We start from the raw sequence: 18,179 nt of genomic DNA on the forward strand, positions 1-18,179 counted from the left end.
TATGAGAAGAGATCTTCTTGAGCAAGTTTACCTTAGCTGCTTTCCTCCTTAGATCTGGCGGGCCAATATTAGCTAAGACAGGTAACCACTGAATGGGAGTAGATCTGACAGTACCAGTGATCACTCTCATGGCTTCATTAAGCTGGACATCAATCTTTGTTGTGTGAATGCTGTTTTGCCATACAGGAGCACAGTATTCACCAGCAGAATACACAAGAGCGAGTGCAGCAGTGCGTAGGGTATTGGCGTCCGCACCCCAGCTACTTCCGGCAATCTTGCGGAGTAGATTCACTCTGGAGCCAAGTTTCTTAGATAACTTGATGCACTGTTGTTTGAATGTCAAGGACTGATCCAGAGTGATTCCTAGATATTTGGGATTGTAGTTATGCGGTACTGCGGTTCCGTCGAAAGTCACATGTAGCTTCCTATGGGCTTCCTTATTATTTAGATGGAATGCAGTAACCTCAGTTTTATTTGGGTTAGGTTGAAGTCTCCATTTATGGAAGTAGTCATTCAATTTTGTCAGATCACTTGTCAGTACATTCTCACAGTGCATAAGACCTTTACTGTGGAAGACTAACGCTAGGTCATCTGCATACTGGATTTTCAATGAGTCAGTGTCTGGCATATCATGAATATACAAGTTAAACAGAATGGGGGCCAGAACTGATCCCTGAGGTAGGCCATTGTTTAGAGTCCTCCATCTGCTAGATTGTCCGTTCAGAAACACCTTAAAGCGTCTGTCAGAGAGCATGTTGTTCACTAGAAACGCCGGCTTTTGACATGGGATGATTTCAATAAACTTCGACATCAAGCCATCCCTCCACACAGTGTCATAAGCTGCTGTAAGGTCCACAAAAACTGCAGCTGATCGGAGACCTCGTTGAAATCCAGCTTCAACTAGAGTTGTCAATGTTAAAACCTGGTCGCAGCAGCTCCGATGTTTCCTAAAGCCACCTTGTTCAACAGGGATGGTTTGATCAATGGCCTCTTGAATGCGATTTAGAATAAGCCTTTCTAGTAGCTTATAGGTCACGCTGAGTAGCGATACTGGCCGGTAGTGAGAAGCATCGGTTCCGTCTTTGACTGGTTTCAGGATGGCAATTATCTTAGCCTGCTTGAAAAGCTTTGGTAATCTTCCAGTTCGTAGAATTTAATTGAAGAATTCAGTGAGCCACAATTTTGTTTTAGGTCCTATGGCTTTAAGAAACTCTGGATATACGCCATCAAAGCCAACAGCTTTATTTACCTTTAGCATATTCAAGGCTATATCATGTTCCTCAATGCTGAAGTCAACTGAGTAGTCAGGATGTGGTGTTAGATTGGATCTCTTTATGTACAATTCATTTCTCATGATTCGTGTATGTGCCATGTCAATTTTAGCTTTCGAATTCTTCATTAGTCTGGATGCAACAGCATTGGCATTCACATGTGGGACTGTGCTTGACAGCCTTGGATCTGTACCAGGTTTTCTTATAAGGTTCCAGGCTTTGCGACTAGAATGTGTAAAGTTAAGTTCTGCCACTGTTTTATGCCATTTTTCTCTTCTGTTCTTATTGAGAGCTCTCAAAAGGTTATCAGCTGTTGTATCATCATGAGATTCTTGATATTTAACATACAATCATTGCATTCTTGAGACCATCCGGGGATGTATTCCTTCCGAAACCTATGTGGAATATAGTTTTTGGCATTAACTTTAATAGCATGCACAAATCGTTCATAATTGGATGGAATTGGGGGAATCCACTGAACGGTGTTATCAAGACCTTTCTGAAACAGTTCCCAGTTCGCAAGTTGAAAATTCCATCGAGGTTGTGGGATGGAGGTTACTAGTGGAATTTCTGTACCATAATAAATAATGACTGGCCTATGTTGGCTGTGTGGGAAAGACTTGAGACTTTTCGTTGTGTCATATCATTATTTCCAGATTTAGATACAATGCACAGGTCAGGGGAATAATCCTTTAACCATCTACCAGATCGGAATGTTCCTGGATCTTTAGCATTGTACACAAGCTGAAGATTGTACAGATCCATCCATTCTTTTAGAACTGCCCCACTGTCGTCTTCATTCAGATATCCCCATACATAACTATGGCTGTTGAAATCACCGACATACACTACTGGGTGACTGAAGGATCTTACAGGAGGATTTGACCAGCTGACTTGTGGAGGTTTGTAAATATTTACTACAGTGATGCCGGCAATCTCTACAGCAAAAACAAAGACATCTGCTGTTCTGTCTTGATAAGTTACTTTGTAGTCGGTGAGATGGGACCTGACATATGTAGCAATACCGTATTTTTCATCATTTATGGCTCCAGCCAGATCATAACCATATATCTTTCCTCTTCTGTAAAGATCTGTGTCATCCTTGGGTGAGTCTCCTGTATTGCTATTATATGTACAGTATTCTGCAGGATCAGGCGTGAGAGATATTGACTCTTAGCAGTTGAAATCGATTCGATGTTCAAGTGACATATTCGTAAGTTGTTACCAATGGAAATTGATGAGTGTTCCGTGCTTGGTTGGTCCTGAAAAGGACTATGCGTAGATAAGTTCTCTTGCATACTTGTAGTGAAATCATATAAGAGAATGGACTACTGAAAGCTGCTGTAGACGATCATATCTCAAATATGGAGAGAGCTTATGGACTAACTAAAACAATCTACAACAAGAAATGCATCTCATGGAATGCCAAAATAAGGCATTACAACACGAGAAAATGCAGAACGTCTGTATGTCAGCAAATGCCTCTCGATGAATTACAAGTTGGAGAAGCTGGAGTTCATAGAAAGAAGAATACTATGGAAAATCTTAGGTCCAATCCAGACTGAAACTGGCTGGAAACTTTGGAACAACAATGAAGTCTACAAATATGCAGAGAAAATTTCAGAGACCATGAAAAAAGAGGAGGTTATAATTTCTCAGACATTTCTACGGAATGGAGAAAACCAGACTAACCAAAAAGTTATTCCACTACTTGTGGAACAAGAAGACAATGACAGCATAGATTAAGGAAGTTCATAAAGATCTAGAGAAGTCCAACAAATCTGAAGTTCAGATGTTAGAAGGAAAACATTTTGGACCATGATTCAAAATTTGGAAGGCTTTCAAATTGAAGGGACTGCAAAGACGGGAAGAGCCTTGACGAATGAATGGAAGAAACAGCATAGCGTCCATATGAAGGTGTATTGGAGGAAGAGGAAACTTCAGACAAAGAAAAAATGAAATTGTAGCATGATCCTCAGTGGTCAATTCGCAAATAAAAAATGTAAATAATAATAATAATGATGATGATGATGATCATCATCATCATCATTCCTTAACACTTGGAATGGAAAGGGGAATGATCTACAAATACCACAGAATGCTAACCAACTGCACGTTGGGTCCAGTTCTCAGAAAGCAATTTGTTTTTTCACTGGAATTGAAGTGTGGACACTGAACTCCAACCTGACAGATTGTTTTCAGGCATTTGAGATGTGATGTTGGAGGTACCTTCTTAAGATCACCTGGATGGATCAAATCACAATTTCATTTTATTTTTTTATTTTTTACTAGGGGCTTTACGTCGCTCCAAAATCACAAATGAAGAAGTACTCAATCATGCTGGTGAAGGTAGAGCAATTCTTACCCAACTGTGCAATAGACTACTCATCCCAATTGGAAACACACTACGACATGGAGGACTGAAGTGGAACATAATACATTGAAGAAAATGGAAATTGCAACACCCAGGAGTGGTGCTACATTGCTGCAATTGAACATGCAGGACGAGTGTTCAGTTGTGCTTTGATGATTACACTTTCAGGTCCCTCTGACCCCAAGTTTGGACAACAATCAATACAGGATGTGCCCACCACGAGCTACAATACATTGATGAATTCGTCGAGGCATGGAGTCAATAAGGCCCTGGTTCACTTCCTGAAGAATTGTGGCCCATGCTTGCTGCACTGCAAGGGTCAGTTGTTCCAGAGTTGTGGGTGGCTGAGTACGGTTGGCCAGTTGTCGACCCATCATGTCCCACACATGCTCAATAGGACTGTGGTCTGGGTATCTGGCGGGCCATTCTAAGGTTGTGATGTCGTGGAAAGCTTCTCTGGAGATGCGTCCAGTGTGAACCTGGGCATTGTCTTTGCTGAAACATCCCATTAGCAATGTTCGCCATCATAGGGACAACCACTGGATTGAGTACCCTATCAACGTACTGTCGAGCAGTCATAGTGCCCTCAACAAGCACCAATTGTGATTTCACATTAAAGCCAATAGCTACCCAGACCATAAAGCTTGGTGTTGGCCCTGTGTGCCTCTCGACAATAAGATCTGGGTGGCCTCTCTCCCTGGTACGTTGGCGCACACAATTCCGGCGATCATTGCGGGCAAGACAGAAGCGCGATTCATCACTAAAGACGACCCTATGCCATTCGTCGACCCACGTCGATCTTTCTTGACACCAGGTCAGCCTTACACGTCGCTGGTGTGGGGTCAATGGAACACCTTCTGCAGGGACACGGGCTCGTAAGCCAGCTGCACGCAGGCGATTACCAACTGTTTGTTGTGTAACGTGGTGTGCCACAGCTGCTCGAATTTGCGCTGCTGTTGCATGGGGTTCCATCTGGGCCATCCGAATAATGCGGCGATCCTCTCTCACAGTTGTCTGTCGCCCTGGGCCTGTGCCAGGTCTACGAGTGTGGGTACCTTCATTTGACCACTGCTGCCATACACGTTGTACCATAGATGCCTGTCGGCCAACACATGCAGCGACAGTCCTTAGCAATAATCCAACCTCACACAGCCCAATTATCTGAGCCCTCTCAAACGGCGACAGTTGTTGATAGCATGCTCTTCTCTGTCGTCGAGGCATGTTTGATGGGGAACACTTCACTGCACAGACTGCAAGTCAACTACGCTACACCAGAGTCTGTATACTGGAGTTGATTCCTCTGCGAGCAATCACGTGGGGAGACCTGTAGCAACAATCCAATGGGTCTGAAACTTTGATCGTTTACATACCTACATGGCATCGTTCCATATCTTGAAAATCAACACAAACGACCAGTGCCTTCATGGTGTTGCCATTTCCATTTTCTTAAGTGTAGAAGGCAAAGAATTGTGAGGAAGACACCTTTCTTTAACAAACCAACTAAAACAAGAGTTTACACATCTTGGAAACTAAAGGAAAGGGTTTTCTGTCATGAAATTTGGAAAGCTATCATCAGAGAAACAAACCAGCCAGATGGTTGATACACCATGGATGGATGGTTGGAACTCTAATTAAGAGTCATATTATTGGTTTTATTTCATACAGTGACATAATTACCTTCTTTCCATACTGAAAAGAGTACGGAAAATGACACTTTACCGTACTGTAATTTTGTTGGAAATCATCTCTAACTGATTGAACTCCGCTTAATTTTGCTGCATTGTTTGTCTCATAGCATCACCGTACCTATCTACAGCAAAAATTGTATGTCTGCATTTCCAGTTAAATATTTAATGTAAAATAAGTAAATTCACCGTAGTATGAAATAAAATTCCGGCCCCGTTGTGTAGGGGTAGCATGCCTGCCTCTTAGCCGGAGGCCCCGGATTTGATTCCCGGCCAGATCAGGGATTTTTACCTGCAGCTGAGGGCTGGTTCTAGGTCTAATCGGCCTACATGATTACCTGATGGTGAGATGGCGGCCCCGGTCTAGAAAGCCAAGAAAAACGGCCAGGAGGGTCCGTCGTGGTGACCACATGACACCTCATAATCTGCAGGCCTTCAGGCTGAGCAGCAGTTACTTCATAGGCCATGGCTTTTCGGGGCATTGTGCCATGGGGTTTGCGTTTATGAAATAAAATATTGAACACAGCCGCCACTAAAGTGAAGTCTGACGCCATGGTTAGCCGGTTTGAGTTCCATTGGTCGACAAAAATTTCACCTTCAGAATGTTGGCCGACAGGGTAGGAGAGGAGGTGGAATGCAATTTCGAATCACTAGATTGCGTGCCTAAAGCCTAGATTCAATTTCAAACCTCTCTGCAGTGCTCATATGGAGTGAGGGCATATGATGCTGTTGATGGTGATTTGTCCGTCGGATGGGAACAATAAAGCCTTGAGTAGACCCCTTGGTGTTGTTCGACAGGAGTAGACTATGTGCCGGCACTGAGTTTCACCCCCTCCCTTCCTACTATTATGTACCATGTCATTCAATTCATTTCATTAATTCCTCTGATGGGATTGACATCAGGAAAAGCATGTGGTAGTAAAAACTTGCTACTCGTCTGATGGGATTGACATCAGGAAAGGCATGTGGTAGTAAAAACTTGCTACGAAGATTCATCTCACTTCATACCCGACCCTGCATAGAAACGGTTATAAGTGTTGGACATACATATACATAAAAGATCACTTTCTATAGCAGTATAACTGTTATGTCCCACTAATTTCTTAACTTTAGTGACTAGACATCAGATTTGAGGTAAAAACCAATTTTGTTCCTTAAGAGATAACTTAAAACGAAGTTGTATTTACGAGGTTAAAAATGTTGCTCCTATGCTACCTAAAAATCCCCAAATTGATATTGGAACCTATATTCCTATAATTCCTATTTTTTATCCCTAAATCAATTAAAAAATTATTTTAATTTATTCTGAGAAATTAAAATATTTGCAGACTCATTTTCACCATCTTGAACAGTTTATTCTTTTCTTGAAATACTTTTCAGGCAAAATCTTAAAAGTGGGATACTGTAAACCAATGAACACTCCTGGAAGTTCTTCAGAACCTCCTGCAGTGAACATGCTCATAGTCTGCATGTCATGAGGTGGGAGACAGTGTCCATTGACCTGCTGAAAATATAACTCTTCATTTCATTCTGTGAGAACATTTCAGTGCATCCTTTTGTTCAGTTTGTGCATTATGCCCAATGTGTTGGCTTCCAAGTCATTGTTAATTAAACAGCGCTTATAGGAGTTTCACCTTTTCACATTGGCTGAGTAGCTCGGACAATAGGGCCCTGTTCTTCTGAGCCCAACTTGGCAGATTCGATCCTGGCTCAGTCCGGTAGTATATGAAGGTAATCAAATATGTCTTCCTTGTGGTGGTAGATCTACTGGCACGTAGAAGAACTCCTGCAGGAAAAAAATCCAGAACCTTGGTATCTCCAAAAACTGTAAAAACCGTTAGTAGGATGTTAAATCCAAGAACATTATTATTAATTATGTTCTGTAACATTCGCAGCAAAGAGGTGAGTGAAATATGTTTTATATTTCTCCTTAAAGAGTTTAGCAAAATAAAAATTGTATTTTAATTGATAAATACTTATTAACTCCCTTGCACTCAGCCTATATGCAGGGGTTTGCTCGAAGGAGCTCAAACTGATTGTTGTGATTTTGCAACCAAATTAGAAAAAATCAACCCATAAACAGTTTAACACCTCCTTTCTTTTCTTCTTCTCTTCATCCATTCCCTTTTCCAGATTCTCTCTGGGTGGAGTAGTGTACCAAAGCCCTCGACCTTACTTGATCTTTCCACTATTTCTCTTCTAGTACTTTATTGCTGTCGACTCCTCTATTTGCAATACAGTCACAACAGAGCTCCTCCATCTCATTCTAGGCTGTCCCCTAGGCCTCTTTCCAGTCTCTGTATCCATGAATGTTCTCTTTGGTATTCTCTCTCCTGGCATTCTTATCATGTGTCAAACCATTTTAGCTTTGCTATATCAGTCTCTTCTTGAAGTTTATACACTCCCACGCTTCTCCTTATTTCCTCATTTCGTATTTATTCTGTCTTTCCCTGTATGCTCCTCAAGAATCTCATTTCAGCTACTTGTAGAAACCTTCTTGCACTTCATTGGCACATCTTTGTTCCATACAATGTCTCTCACACACTGGTAGAAACTTGCAGACTGCTGTATTAAATCAATTTCTCCATTCAAATATCCATCTAACATCTATTGAAATAAAATAAATCACACTAATATAAGAAACTATGAGCATTTAAAAAATGAATATACCTTGCACATATTAGTATTGGGAAAGCCAAAAGGAAATATTTACTTTGAAAATTTAAAAAAGAAAATGGTTTTCAATGACAGAAATATCACACAATATTTTGCCTTTCTTCTTTACTCTTAAACTTGAAAGAAAGAATATTTAATTCTGAATAATTTGATATCAATATGATGTGTGTGATGCAATTCACTCATGAAGTATGACACAAAGTTATTCACTGTACACGTAACTATATCGATGTCAGGTTCTTCACAGTCCGATGCATGATGAGCAGCTGTGACTGTGCGAAAATCTTGAGGAGTAAAATCAAAACTTCCCATATAAAGAATCACTTTCGACAAAAATAATTTTCACTATTACTGTCTAAATCATCTGAAAATTCAAGGATATCTGAATCATTCAGCCTGGAACTTGGCCCAGCCATTACGAGAAAAAGATGACCCAAGCACGTGTAACAACGGAGTAATGAGAAGATGCAATAATTATGGTTTAGGAAGAATGCTTACTGCGAACACACAATATACTAAAGAAACAAAATAAACTCTAAACTGATAGCAAGATCAAATTGTTGTATTCATAAGCCAACCAAACACAGATCCATGCAATAACAACTTCAAACCACCACAACATAAACATTCATGGTCAACAGATTTCAATTGTTGAAAATAAAAATATTTCATAGGGCTGGTGGATCTATCTGTTGAGTAAAATGCAAATTCAATGCTTTAAGTTACTGTCACGATCATCTATTACCATTTAACAGCCATGCAAATAATCAAAATCCCTAAATAGGACAGAGCCAATGTATCGGTGCCGTGAGCGTTCTTGCCATGACCTCTTGCGCCGATAGATCGGCACGCTGAGTGCAAGAGGGTTGAAATACCGTACGTAAAATAGAAGCTGCCTAAAATATATTTTTAGAACCTACAAATCCAAGGTCTCGTAATGACCAGGAGGAATGGTAGCCAAGTGGCTTATTCACAGGTTTCTCACATAGGTGACCGCAGTTTGAGTCCAGGGCAGTACAGGGGCATTTTTGAAATGATTACATCCTATGGTATGGATCCTCGTAAAACTGGAGATCCCATGGCTATGATCACATTATGAACAGTCATGTAAAAAAAACAAGCTTACCTTGTTTGTTAATGACTGCACAACATTTTGAAACAGCAATTAGCAATGTTCCTTTCAAAACTACAAAATTTCCTATGCTTTCATATGAGCGGGACTTACACTGCCTTGCTCAAAATGCCAGTAATGATAGAATCAACATCATGTACTGTAGATTAACTCATTCACGTCACAATAAATGACTACATCGTTGATTGTGGAATCAGATTTAATTTACCCACCTTTAGTTTGAGCGTAGCTATCACACAAAAACATGCATAAAATATCAACTAATGAAGATAATTCACTCAAATTTCACATTCATACCACTGAAAGTTAATGACTTACCCATTCTTCAATCCTTGAGTGACTGCTGGCTGTGTTATAAATGTTTCATTTGAAATAATTTCAAAAGGAGCAGATCTGTGTAATCAAAGCATCACAAGTTTGGATGGTGGATGGACTAAATTTGCATACGTATTTCTAAAAGACCACTGTATCAACGAAATGGATGCATTGATGGGGATGAAAGTTCCTATCGGAGATCATTGTAAGTACCTAGGTGTTAATATAAGGAAAGATCTTCATTGGGGTAATCACATAAATATGATTGTAAATAAAGGGTACAGATCTCTGCACATGGTCATGAGGGTATTTAGGGGTTGTAGTAAGGTTGTAAAGGAGACAGCATATAAGTCTCTGGTAAGACCCCAAATAGAGTTTGGTTCCAGTGTATGGGACCCTCACCAGGATAACTTTATTCAAGAACTGGAAAAAAATTCACAGAAAAGCAGCTCGATTTGTTCTGGGTGATTTCCGACAAAAGAGTAGCGTTACAAAAATGTTGCAAAATTTGGGCTGGGAAGACTTGCGAGAAAGGAGACAAGCTGCTCAACTAAGTGGTATGTTCTGAGTTGTCAGTGGAGAGATGGCCTGGAATGACATCAGTTGGCAAATAAGTTTGAGTGGTGTTTTTAAAAGTAGGAAAGATCACAATATGAAGATAAAGCTGGAATTCAAGAGGACAAATTGGGGCAAATATTCATTTATTGGAAGGGAAGTTAGGGATTGAAATAACTTACCAAGGCAGATGTTCAATAAATTTCCATTTTCTTTGCAATCATTCAAGAAAAGGCTAGGAAAACAACAGGTAGGGAATCTGCCACCTGGGCAACTGCCCTAAATGCAGATCAGGATTGGCAGATTCTTCTTCTTCTTTTCCTACCCCTTTCCCCACACCTGTGGGGTACGAACTCCGTAGCACATGTGGATTTGGCTCTGTTTTACGGCCGGATGCCCTTCCTGACGCCAACCCTATTATGGGGGGATGTAAGCACTATTGCGTGTTTCTGTAGTGGTTGGTAGTGTGGTATGTTGTCTGAATATGATGAGGAGAGTGTTGGGATGGACACATACACCCAGTCCCCGAGCCAGAAGAATTAATCGGAAGTAATTAAATCCCCGACCCGGCCGGGAATTGAACCCGGGATCCTCTGAACCGAAGGCCAGTACGCTGACCATTCAGCCAATGAGTCAGAGTGATTGATTGATATGTCAGGATTATTGTTTTTTCTTTTTCCAATTTGCAGTCATTACGGTTCTTTTGTGACTGGTCACACGTGTTTGGAAGGACTTGGCGTGACACTTTCACTTTCATTTTCTTCAATGCTCTTCGCACTCGAGTAAATCTCACTGTAGCTCTCACTACCCTCAAACTGAAATTCATTTTCCAAAACATCATTATTGTCATAATCACCATCAAAAACACTGTCTACAAATGCTTTTGAACTCTCATCATCATTACTGCAGTGCTGGTTCTACTGCTTAATGAATACTGAATACTGATGAAAAACTGTTGTTCAACAATTCCAGAGTTACACAGAAATATAGACAGCATAGTTTACCAACAGTACTTGATTCTAGTTCCTTACAGTGTGTATTGTGAGAGCTTATATTGCAAAGGGAATCTAATGTACGAAGATAACCGAGGTATTGCATCATTGCGTGCTGAGCTCGTCATTTGATTCATGTGATAAAACACCACGTGACCACAGTTCATCAAATGATGTGAATGGGTTAATTGGAAGAAATCTGAAGCAGAAATTATGGATCCCACTGTTCAGTTTGAAATTTGAAGCAAGCACATGTGTATTTTTATTTATTTATTTAGCGTATGGCCCATATAATCAAGTTGAGTTCAGATATAAATTATATACATATTTACATAACAAGAAAACAATGAACAAGAAAAGGCTCCCTACAACTGAATGTCAAGATCACTGATCCACTGTATTGTTTCTGGAGTTGCCATTAGGAAATCCACTTTGCTGCCTGTGTATACCCGCGTTTCACACTCTCTGACAATATGATGTATGGTTTGTCGTGCAGCTCCACAGTCACACGCGGGTGTCGGCAACTTGTTCCATTTAAACAGCATGTCTCTGCATCTGCCATGGCCTGTTCTTATTCTGTTCAGAACAGACCATGTTTTACGTGGTAGTTGGAATCCACTTGGAAATTTGGCATTCGAGAACATACTGTGCAGGTGCATCTCTGTTGCTGCTTCCCACCGTCTTTTCCACTCTGTAGTTGGGTTGTAGCTTCTAGCAACCATGTCTAAGGTGTTACATAAAGTTGGATGGCGTGAACGTAATCTGTTTTGGTTGATAGTTCGTAGATCTTCATGTACAGGTAGATCGGGGTTCCTTAAGATTTTATTGAATTCCTTGATAAGAGCGGTGGATCTGCGTAAATCAGATGGCATTATTCCAGATAGAAGCGGGAGTCAATGAGAGCTGCTTCAAGAAAAGACTCCAGCATTCTGTACATTGTGTGTAAATTTCTATATCATGTTTCAATGCAACACTCAACCCACTGTAAATTGTGGTATTAAGACATCTGAATTATTTAAGGTAAGTGTGAATTCAGTAGCAGCGATTGGGTGGGGGTGGGGGGGGCAGACCCTCCCCCACTTTGTGGAAGAAACATTACTTTTTTAATTCCATTTTAGCCGATTGAAACTAGGAATTATAGGAATTATTTTTTTGAAAATGGTACAAGTACTGTTGTCTTATCAGCTAATTCTTTCCTTTATTTTTAAATTATAAAATAATAATTAGTGGAAATATGCATACAATGTTGTTCGTTGCAGCTAACTGATTTGTATAGTGTCACAGCAAATAGTGAAGAATTTGCAGTGCTGTGGGGAAGGGTAGCAGAGTGGGGTTTATTTTTTTTTGCCAAGATCATGGACACTGAGGTATAGTCCGGCAGTCCCTTTAGTGTCTTTTAGCTCTTAGTGTGTAGTCAAATACTAGATGATTTTTAATTTTATAATCATGCCGTACTTCTATTTAATTGTAATACATGTACTGTATAATATTCTTCCTTTGGTGAAAGTTTTATTGTATAGTATTGAATCAACATATAAAATAACTATTATTACTGCTCGTAAGTTGGTAAATTGTTAACACCTTTCTGTCAGAATAAGCTTTTTTTCTTTTTCTTTTCAGTTTTGATGTGTATACCCTGCCCCCCCCCCCGTCTCACCCGTCCCCGTCCCCCCCTCGCTCGCTATATCCCACAAACCTGGGTACCTTTTGTTGTCTGAACATTCCTTGCCACCGAGCTCGATAGCTGCAGTTGTTTAAGTGCGGCCAGTATCCAGCATTCGGGGGATACTAGGTTCGAATCCCACTATCGGCAGCCCTGAAGATGGTTTTCCATGGTTTCCCATTTTCACACCAGGCAAATGCTGGGGCTGTACCTTAATTAAGGCCATGGCCGCTTCCTTCCAATTCCTAGGCCTTTCCTATCCCGTCGTCGCCATAAGACCTATCTGTGTCGGTGCGACGTAAAGCCCGTAGCAAAAAAAAAAAAAGTCATATTGTAAAATTTTGATATACTTAAGGTACGTGTGAATTTGTATATGATGGTGTTGTAATGTTAAGCTAGTAGTAAGCTCAACCTATAGTACTGTAAGCCGTAGTGTTAAGCACTGGGAATACTTAAGTTGTGTGTGAATTTGTATATGATGATGCTGGATTTAGAGATGACAATGACGACGGCAACGATGACGACGATGATGATGATGATGATGATAGGTGGGAATGGACCTATCATCATTGATCTGCATTTAGGGCTGTCACCCAGGTGGTACATTCCCTACCAGTTGGTCATGAGTAGATCTTCTTTCTGGCAATAAAGTAGAGGAAAAATAGAACATACTTGAGTGAGATTCTGTGAAATAATTTCATGTTTCATCATTTTCTGTATAACTCTACCTATACAGTGTGGTTAGAAATAATGTAAACCGGCTACAAATGCGTTAGAGGGTTAGTCATACTGATACGTAGTTTGAAAACAATAATTCGATATCTCACACCCTGCTTTTTTATCAGCACATGAACCTAGCCAATCAAATCACTTTGCAGGAGAATTTAAATGGGCTTCACAAGTCGGTGTTGCTAAATCTGCACATGGCTTAAGACCAGCTCGATCATATGCAACATTGTTCTAGGAATCGACAAATTCAAAGCTTCGTAATATCATACATAGTACAGTATTTTTCTATTCTTCCACCATAATCCTAAAGGGGATGAGATATGCATTGTTACTGTAGGTCACATTCTTAAAAAATGGATTACGGAACATTATTCTGGGGAGGTATCCAGTTAATTTCTTTTGAATAAATATTATTAGAAATGCAGATCAGATCACATTACCTGGTAAGGTCAGCATTGGCAAGATATCCCTGCCAGGGTCTCGCAGCCCAGCGACAAGCCCTTTCGGTGATAGGTTTCTTAGTGCCGTCAGGACACAGGTAGGCATAGTCATCAGGATTATAGCCGGTATTGTTGGTCACAGTGTAAGGAGGCTCAGTACCAAGAGGAATCTGTAGAAAGAAAAGACATTTCCCTGTTAAAATGCAGCAGTCAATTGAAGAGCTTATTTCTAATAAATAGGGAATACAATTTTGCAGGAAACAGACATAACAACTTTGTGTTTATAGCCGGCATCTCAGTGAATATAGAAGACACTTTCTGTGGTTGAATTGGGTTTCTAAATCTCTACATTTCACAAAAAACTGCACCCAGCTTTTCGAAGGGGTCCGTTCTCTCTGAAGGTGAGCATACTTTTTTTCCTTCTTTTTTCTTTCTTGAGGACCTACTTGTTCAAAAGTGACACAAGACAGTTTTATCAAGAGCCGTGTGTTCTGTTGAGGTCATAGTTACCATAAACGATTGATTAGTCTAACTTCAAAGTTTGAAATATAAGCCTTTTTTTTATATACAGTTAAGCCTTGGATTGTGAGCATAATTCGTTCTGTAAACAACTCTAAGGAGTTTTCTCCAACACCATAGTTGAAAGAGTCTGTTCTTTGATGTTCAGCCTTTCTAATTGTCCACGTCTCGTTTCCATTACAGCAGCTACTTTACTATATGGATCTTTGTTTCTAAAGTTATGTTCCTACTCCTGAAAGCACTATCAAGATTGGTCATTACCTTTCTCCAAAGGAGACTTTACAGTTGTAAACAATGGACAGCGCTTCGGCAGACTGTATAAGTACAGAAGTATTTCATTAAGTTAATACAGTGATGGTTGAATACTAATATAATCATTATTTGTTAATATTTGTTAACAGACCTATTTCCATAACAGACATAAAGATGTAAAAGGAACTGCTTACCTACCTTACATACATAACACGACGGATCGTATTGCTAAAATCTTACGTAGGTACCATGTATGAACTATTTTTGGAACATCAATTAAGATTAGGCAACTCCTGCAACCAACAAAGGATAGTTTGCCTATACTGTGGGGTATCTACAGAGTTCCCTGTACTTGTGGCAAGGTTTATATTGGGCAGACTTTGAGAACGGTATGTACTCGCATCAAAGAACATACCAGGTGTATCAGACTCAATCAATCTGATAAATCAGCTGTTGCTGATCATGACTTAACACCTGGTCTTTACATCTTAGGGAACCATTTTAAGGTCCTTGTTGCTTTCTCCTAGCAACCTTTAATGCATCATTTCTTTTCTCTCTTGTCTTCTGATGAAGAAAGGCAAGGTTCCTTTTGAAATGTGTAGAGTGTGTTTATAATTAATTACACTGTATATGCCCAAAAAATTCTTTATGAATATTATCGGCACACTTTATTTGGATGCATTTACACCTTAGTGCTGAATCGGTCAACCTCGGCAATCTTCGAGTTTTGTACTGGCAACCTTTGAAACACAAACTATGAATTGCTTAAACATCGTTGTGCAACATCTGGCATACACTTTACGTACTAGTACTGTTGTTGTTTACACAGCAAAGCCAAACTATAGAAATCATGCTAGGAACAAGATTCACATCGAGAAATTTTATATAATGTTATATAATGTGTATGTGACAGAGTTGTTGGCTTAAGATGATAACGGTTTAGAAACTTCATATTGATCGATCATAGTTTCGATTCAATTCAGATTTAATTTTCATTCAGTTGGCAGCACTACCGGAACCAGGACAGCTCCCTCCTTACTCCTCACCCCCGTACACAAATGCTTCCAGATAAAGTGTGCTGATAATATGTCATTCTTTGTTTAATAGAGTGTACTTTTTAACAGGTATGATATAGCGTTACATTTATATTGAAATTGTGGAAAGCTTTTGAATATGGCTTCCTTCTTAACAAAAATAAATTAAAATTGCATTTAATTATGGACAAATGGCAAAACCTACTACTATCAGTACTACTACTACTTTGTTTCTGTTCATAATACACTTGGAAAATGGTACTTACTCCAAAATGCTTTTTAACAAAGTAAGTCTTTGTCCATGCTACTTGACCACCATTGTCAGACAGACAGCGAAGAGCACCATCATAACCAGAGAACTTGTCAGGGTAGTCACACTTGACAGGATCTTCACACAGCTGGCACAAGTTGCTGTAGGTCTGTTCTGGAACACGGCAATCACACATTAACATGTTGACGTTGGTGTATTCTTTTCAGAGTTTATTCATTAGGAATGAAGTAAAAATTCTTATGAATATACAGTATATTCCTTTATTTAGGAAACTGACCCTCAACAGGTATGCCATAAGACACAGCAGTGTACAATTTTTATGTCTTGGATTATAATTACCATTACATAAAATAAATTTAATTGTGCTAAGCCCGTATTGTTGTAAGTATCACTTTAGCAATCCTTGTCATGTATTCCACCTTTACAATACAATTTAGCCATATGACCTATCTGTGTCGATGTGACATAAAGCAAATAGCAATGCAATTTTGCATCTTTATTAATAGCCTACATTAAAATCGATACATGTTTCATCCCTAGCAGGACATCATCAGCCACAATAATGTGTATGAAACATAATGTAAAACATTTAATAACAACTCTCAACTCCTTTACAACAATCACACAATGAATAAGATCAGAAACAAATATTATCTATCAGGGGTTTATAAGCTGAGTTGTAAACAGTGCTTTATGAGCTATGTCAGTCAAACAGGCCGCAGTTTTGACATCAGATACAAAGAACATTTTAACATTTCCAAATACAACAGATACTCGGCCATGGGTGCCTATATGATAGATTATACATTTTTATAAATTTAGATCAAAAATGTAATCCATCTCATAATTTAAATGAAATTTGTGAAAAGTAAATACTGTATATTTTTTGAAGAGATTATCAATAGAAACTTTTTAAATCCAAGTGCCAGGCAAGGTCAACATATTCTCGCACGCATCAGATCTGGGCAATCCCTCCCTCCCATGCAACTCACTGCCAGAACAACTTCCTAACAGCAATCAGTGAGTGCCATAACCTTGAAGGAGCCAGGTTGACTCTTATGGAACAGGATGTGAGTAACCAGATGTTGCTTACACAAGTTCCCTATATATAAGTGTTTCATTTCTATCACAGTATTTTTCTATTTTTAGGCCAGTACTCCACCAAGAACTATTCAGTCCTAGTCAAATGTTCCACTATAAATTGAATGTTCTATGTTTGTGGACTACGCAATCCACCAACATCAATTATGTTCAACCTGTTCCTCAAGATTTTCACAACAAAAATGTTGTACTCAATCTGATTTTTAAGGACAAGATGTCATACATAATTTTTATCTACAAATTAATGTGTCTTTCACTGCATATGTACCAGTGTACTAATATCCATGCAACAATTTTTACAAGGTTCTTTTATCCTTGTGCCAACTAATGATGTCCTGCTAGAGATGAAACATATTGATTTTAATGTATCTATTGATAAAGACGCAAGAGTGTCTTGAATTATATATATATTATACATCTTAAGTACGGCCTTGAGTTGTTAAGCTGTACTCTGTGCTGAGATCACCTGGCGGGTCTCCTCATCCACAAGTAGTGCATAGGACTACCACACATTCTGTGACCCACCGGCGACCTCACTGAAATTGGCGATGTTTATGCAGTATTCTTTGTTTCGATCGAAGTTAGTGTTTTGAAGATACCCATAGGTATGATCAGTAATGAAATCATTAATTTCATATTGGTGGAAACAAACCACAATGGAAGAAACACACAACAGAAAGATGGACAGATGTAAATGAGCCATAGTTGTGGCACTATTCTTTCACTCATTATTTATATAGGGCTAGTCAGGTACCCTAAAATATCGGACTACAGGTCAAAGCTTTTCTTATATTGCTTCTGATCTTTTATTTGTACGTATTCTTTTCATATGGAAGGTTTTAAGACAGGGAACATGCATAGTGAATAATTTATTAACTATTCTATCCCCTATGTATTCCTTACATGTCCCATATCATAAGAAGTGAGTTTGCCTGTTGCACAGACAAACCAGAAAGTATAAAGTATAATCTGTGAACTGTGCGCAGTTTGGTTCCATTATATACAATCCATCACGAGACCCACCAGTGGACCTCACAGCTGCCAGTGTGTTAATATTGTTTATATTGTGTACCATAGCAGCTATTCCGTGTTCCAAATTCTCTCTGGTTATTATCATTTCCCCTTGTCCAGCTCCTGCTAGGTCAGGGTGTTGATGGTATACCATCACTG

The 18,179-nt window shown here is 39.4% G+C and overlaps 1 protein-coding gene across 1 annotated transcript in view; it reads right to left on the reverse strand.

The window, feature by feature from the left end:
* The window catches only part of LOC136857342 (transferrin), a 111,820-nt gene that overhangs the window by 48,116 nt on the left and 45,525 nt on the right, over positions 1-18,179 (reverse strand). The window contains exons 6-7 of the mRNA XM_067135949.2: positions 15,904-16,061; positions 13,833-14,002 (exon numbers count right to left, since the gene is read on the reverse strand). Coding sequence (XP_066992050.2) covers positions 13,833-14,002; positions 15,904-16,061 — 328 coding nt within the window. The remainder of the gene's footprint in view (positions 1-13,832; positions 14,003-15,903; positions 16,062-18,179) is intronic.

This window comes from Anabrus simplex, chromosome 1 (genome assembly GCF_040414725.1).
Source record: "Anabrus simplex isolate iqAnaSimp1 chromosome 1, ASM4041472v1, whole genome shotgun sequence".
Classification (NCBI taxonomy): domain Eukaryota; kingdom Metazoa; phylum Arthropoda; class Insecta; order Orthoptera; family Tettigoniidae; genus Anabrus; species Anabrus simplex.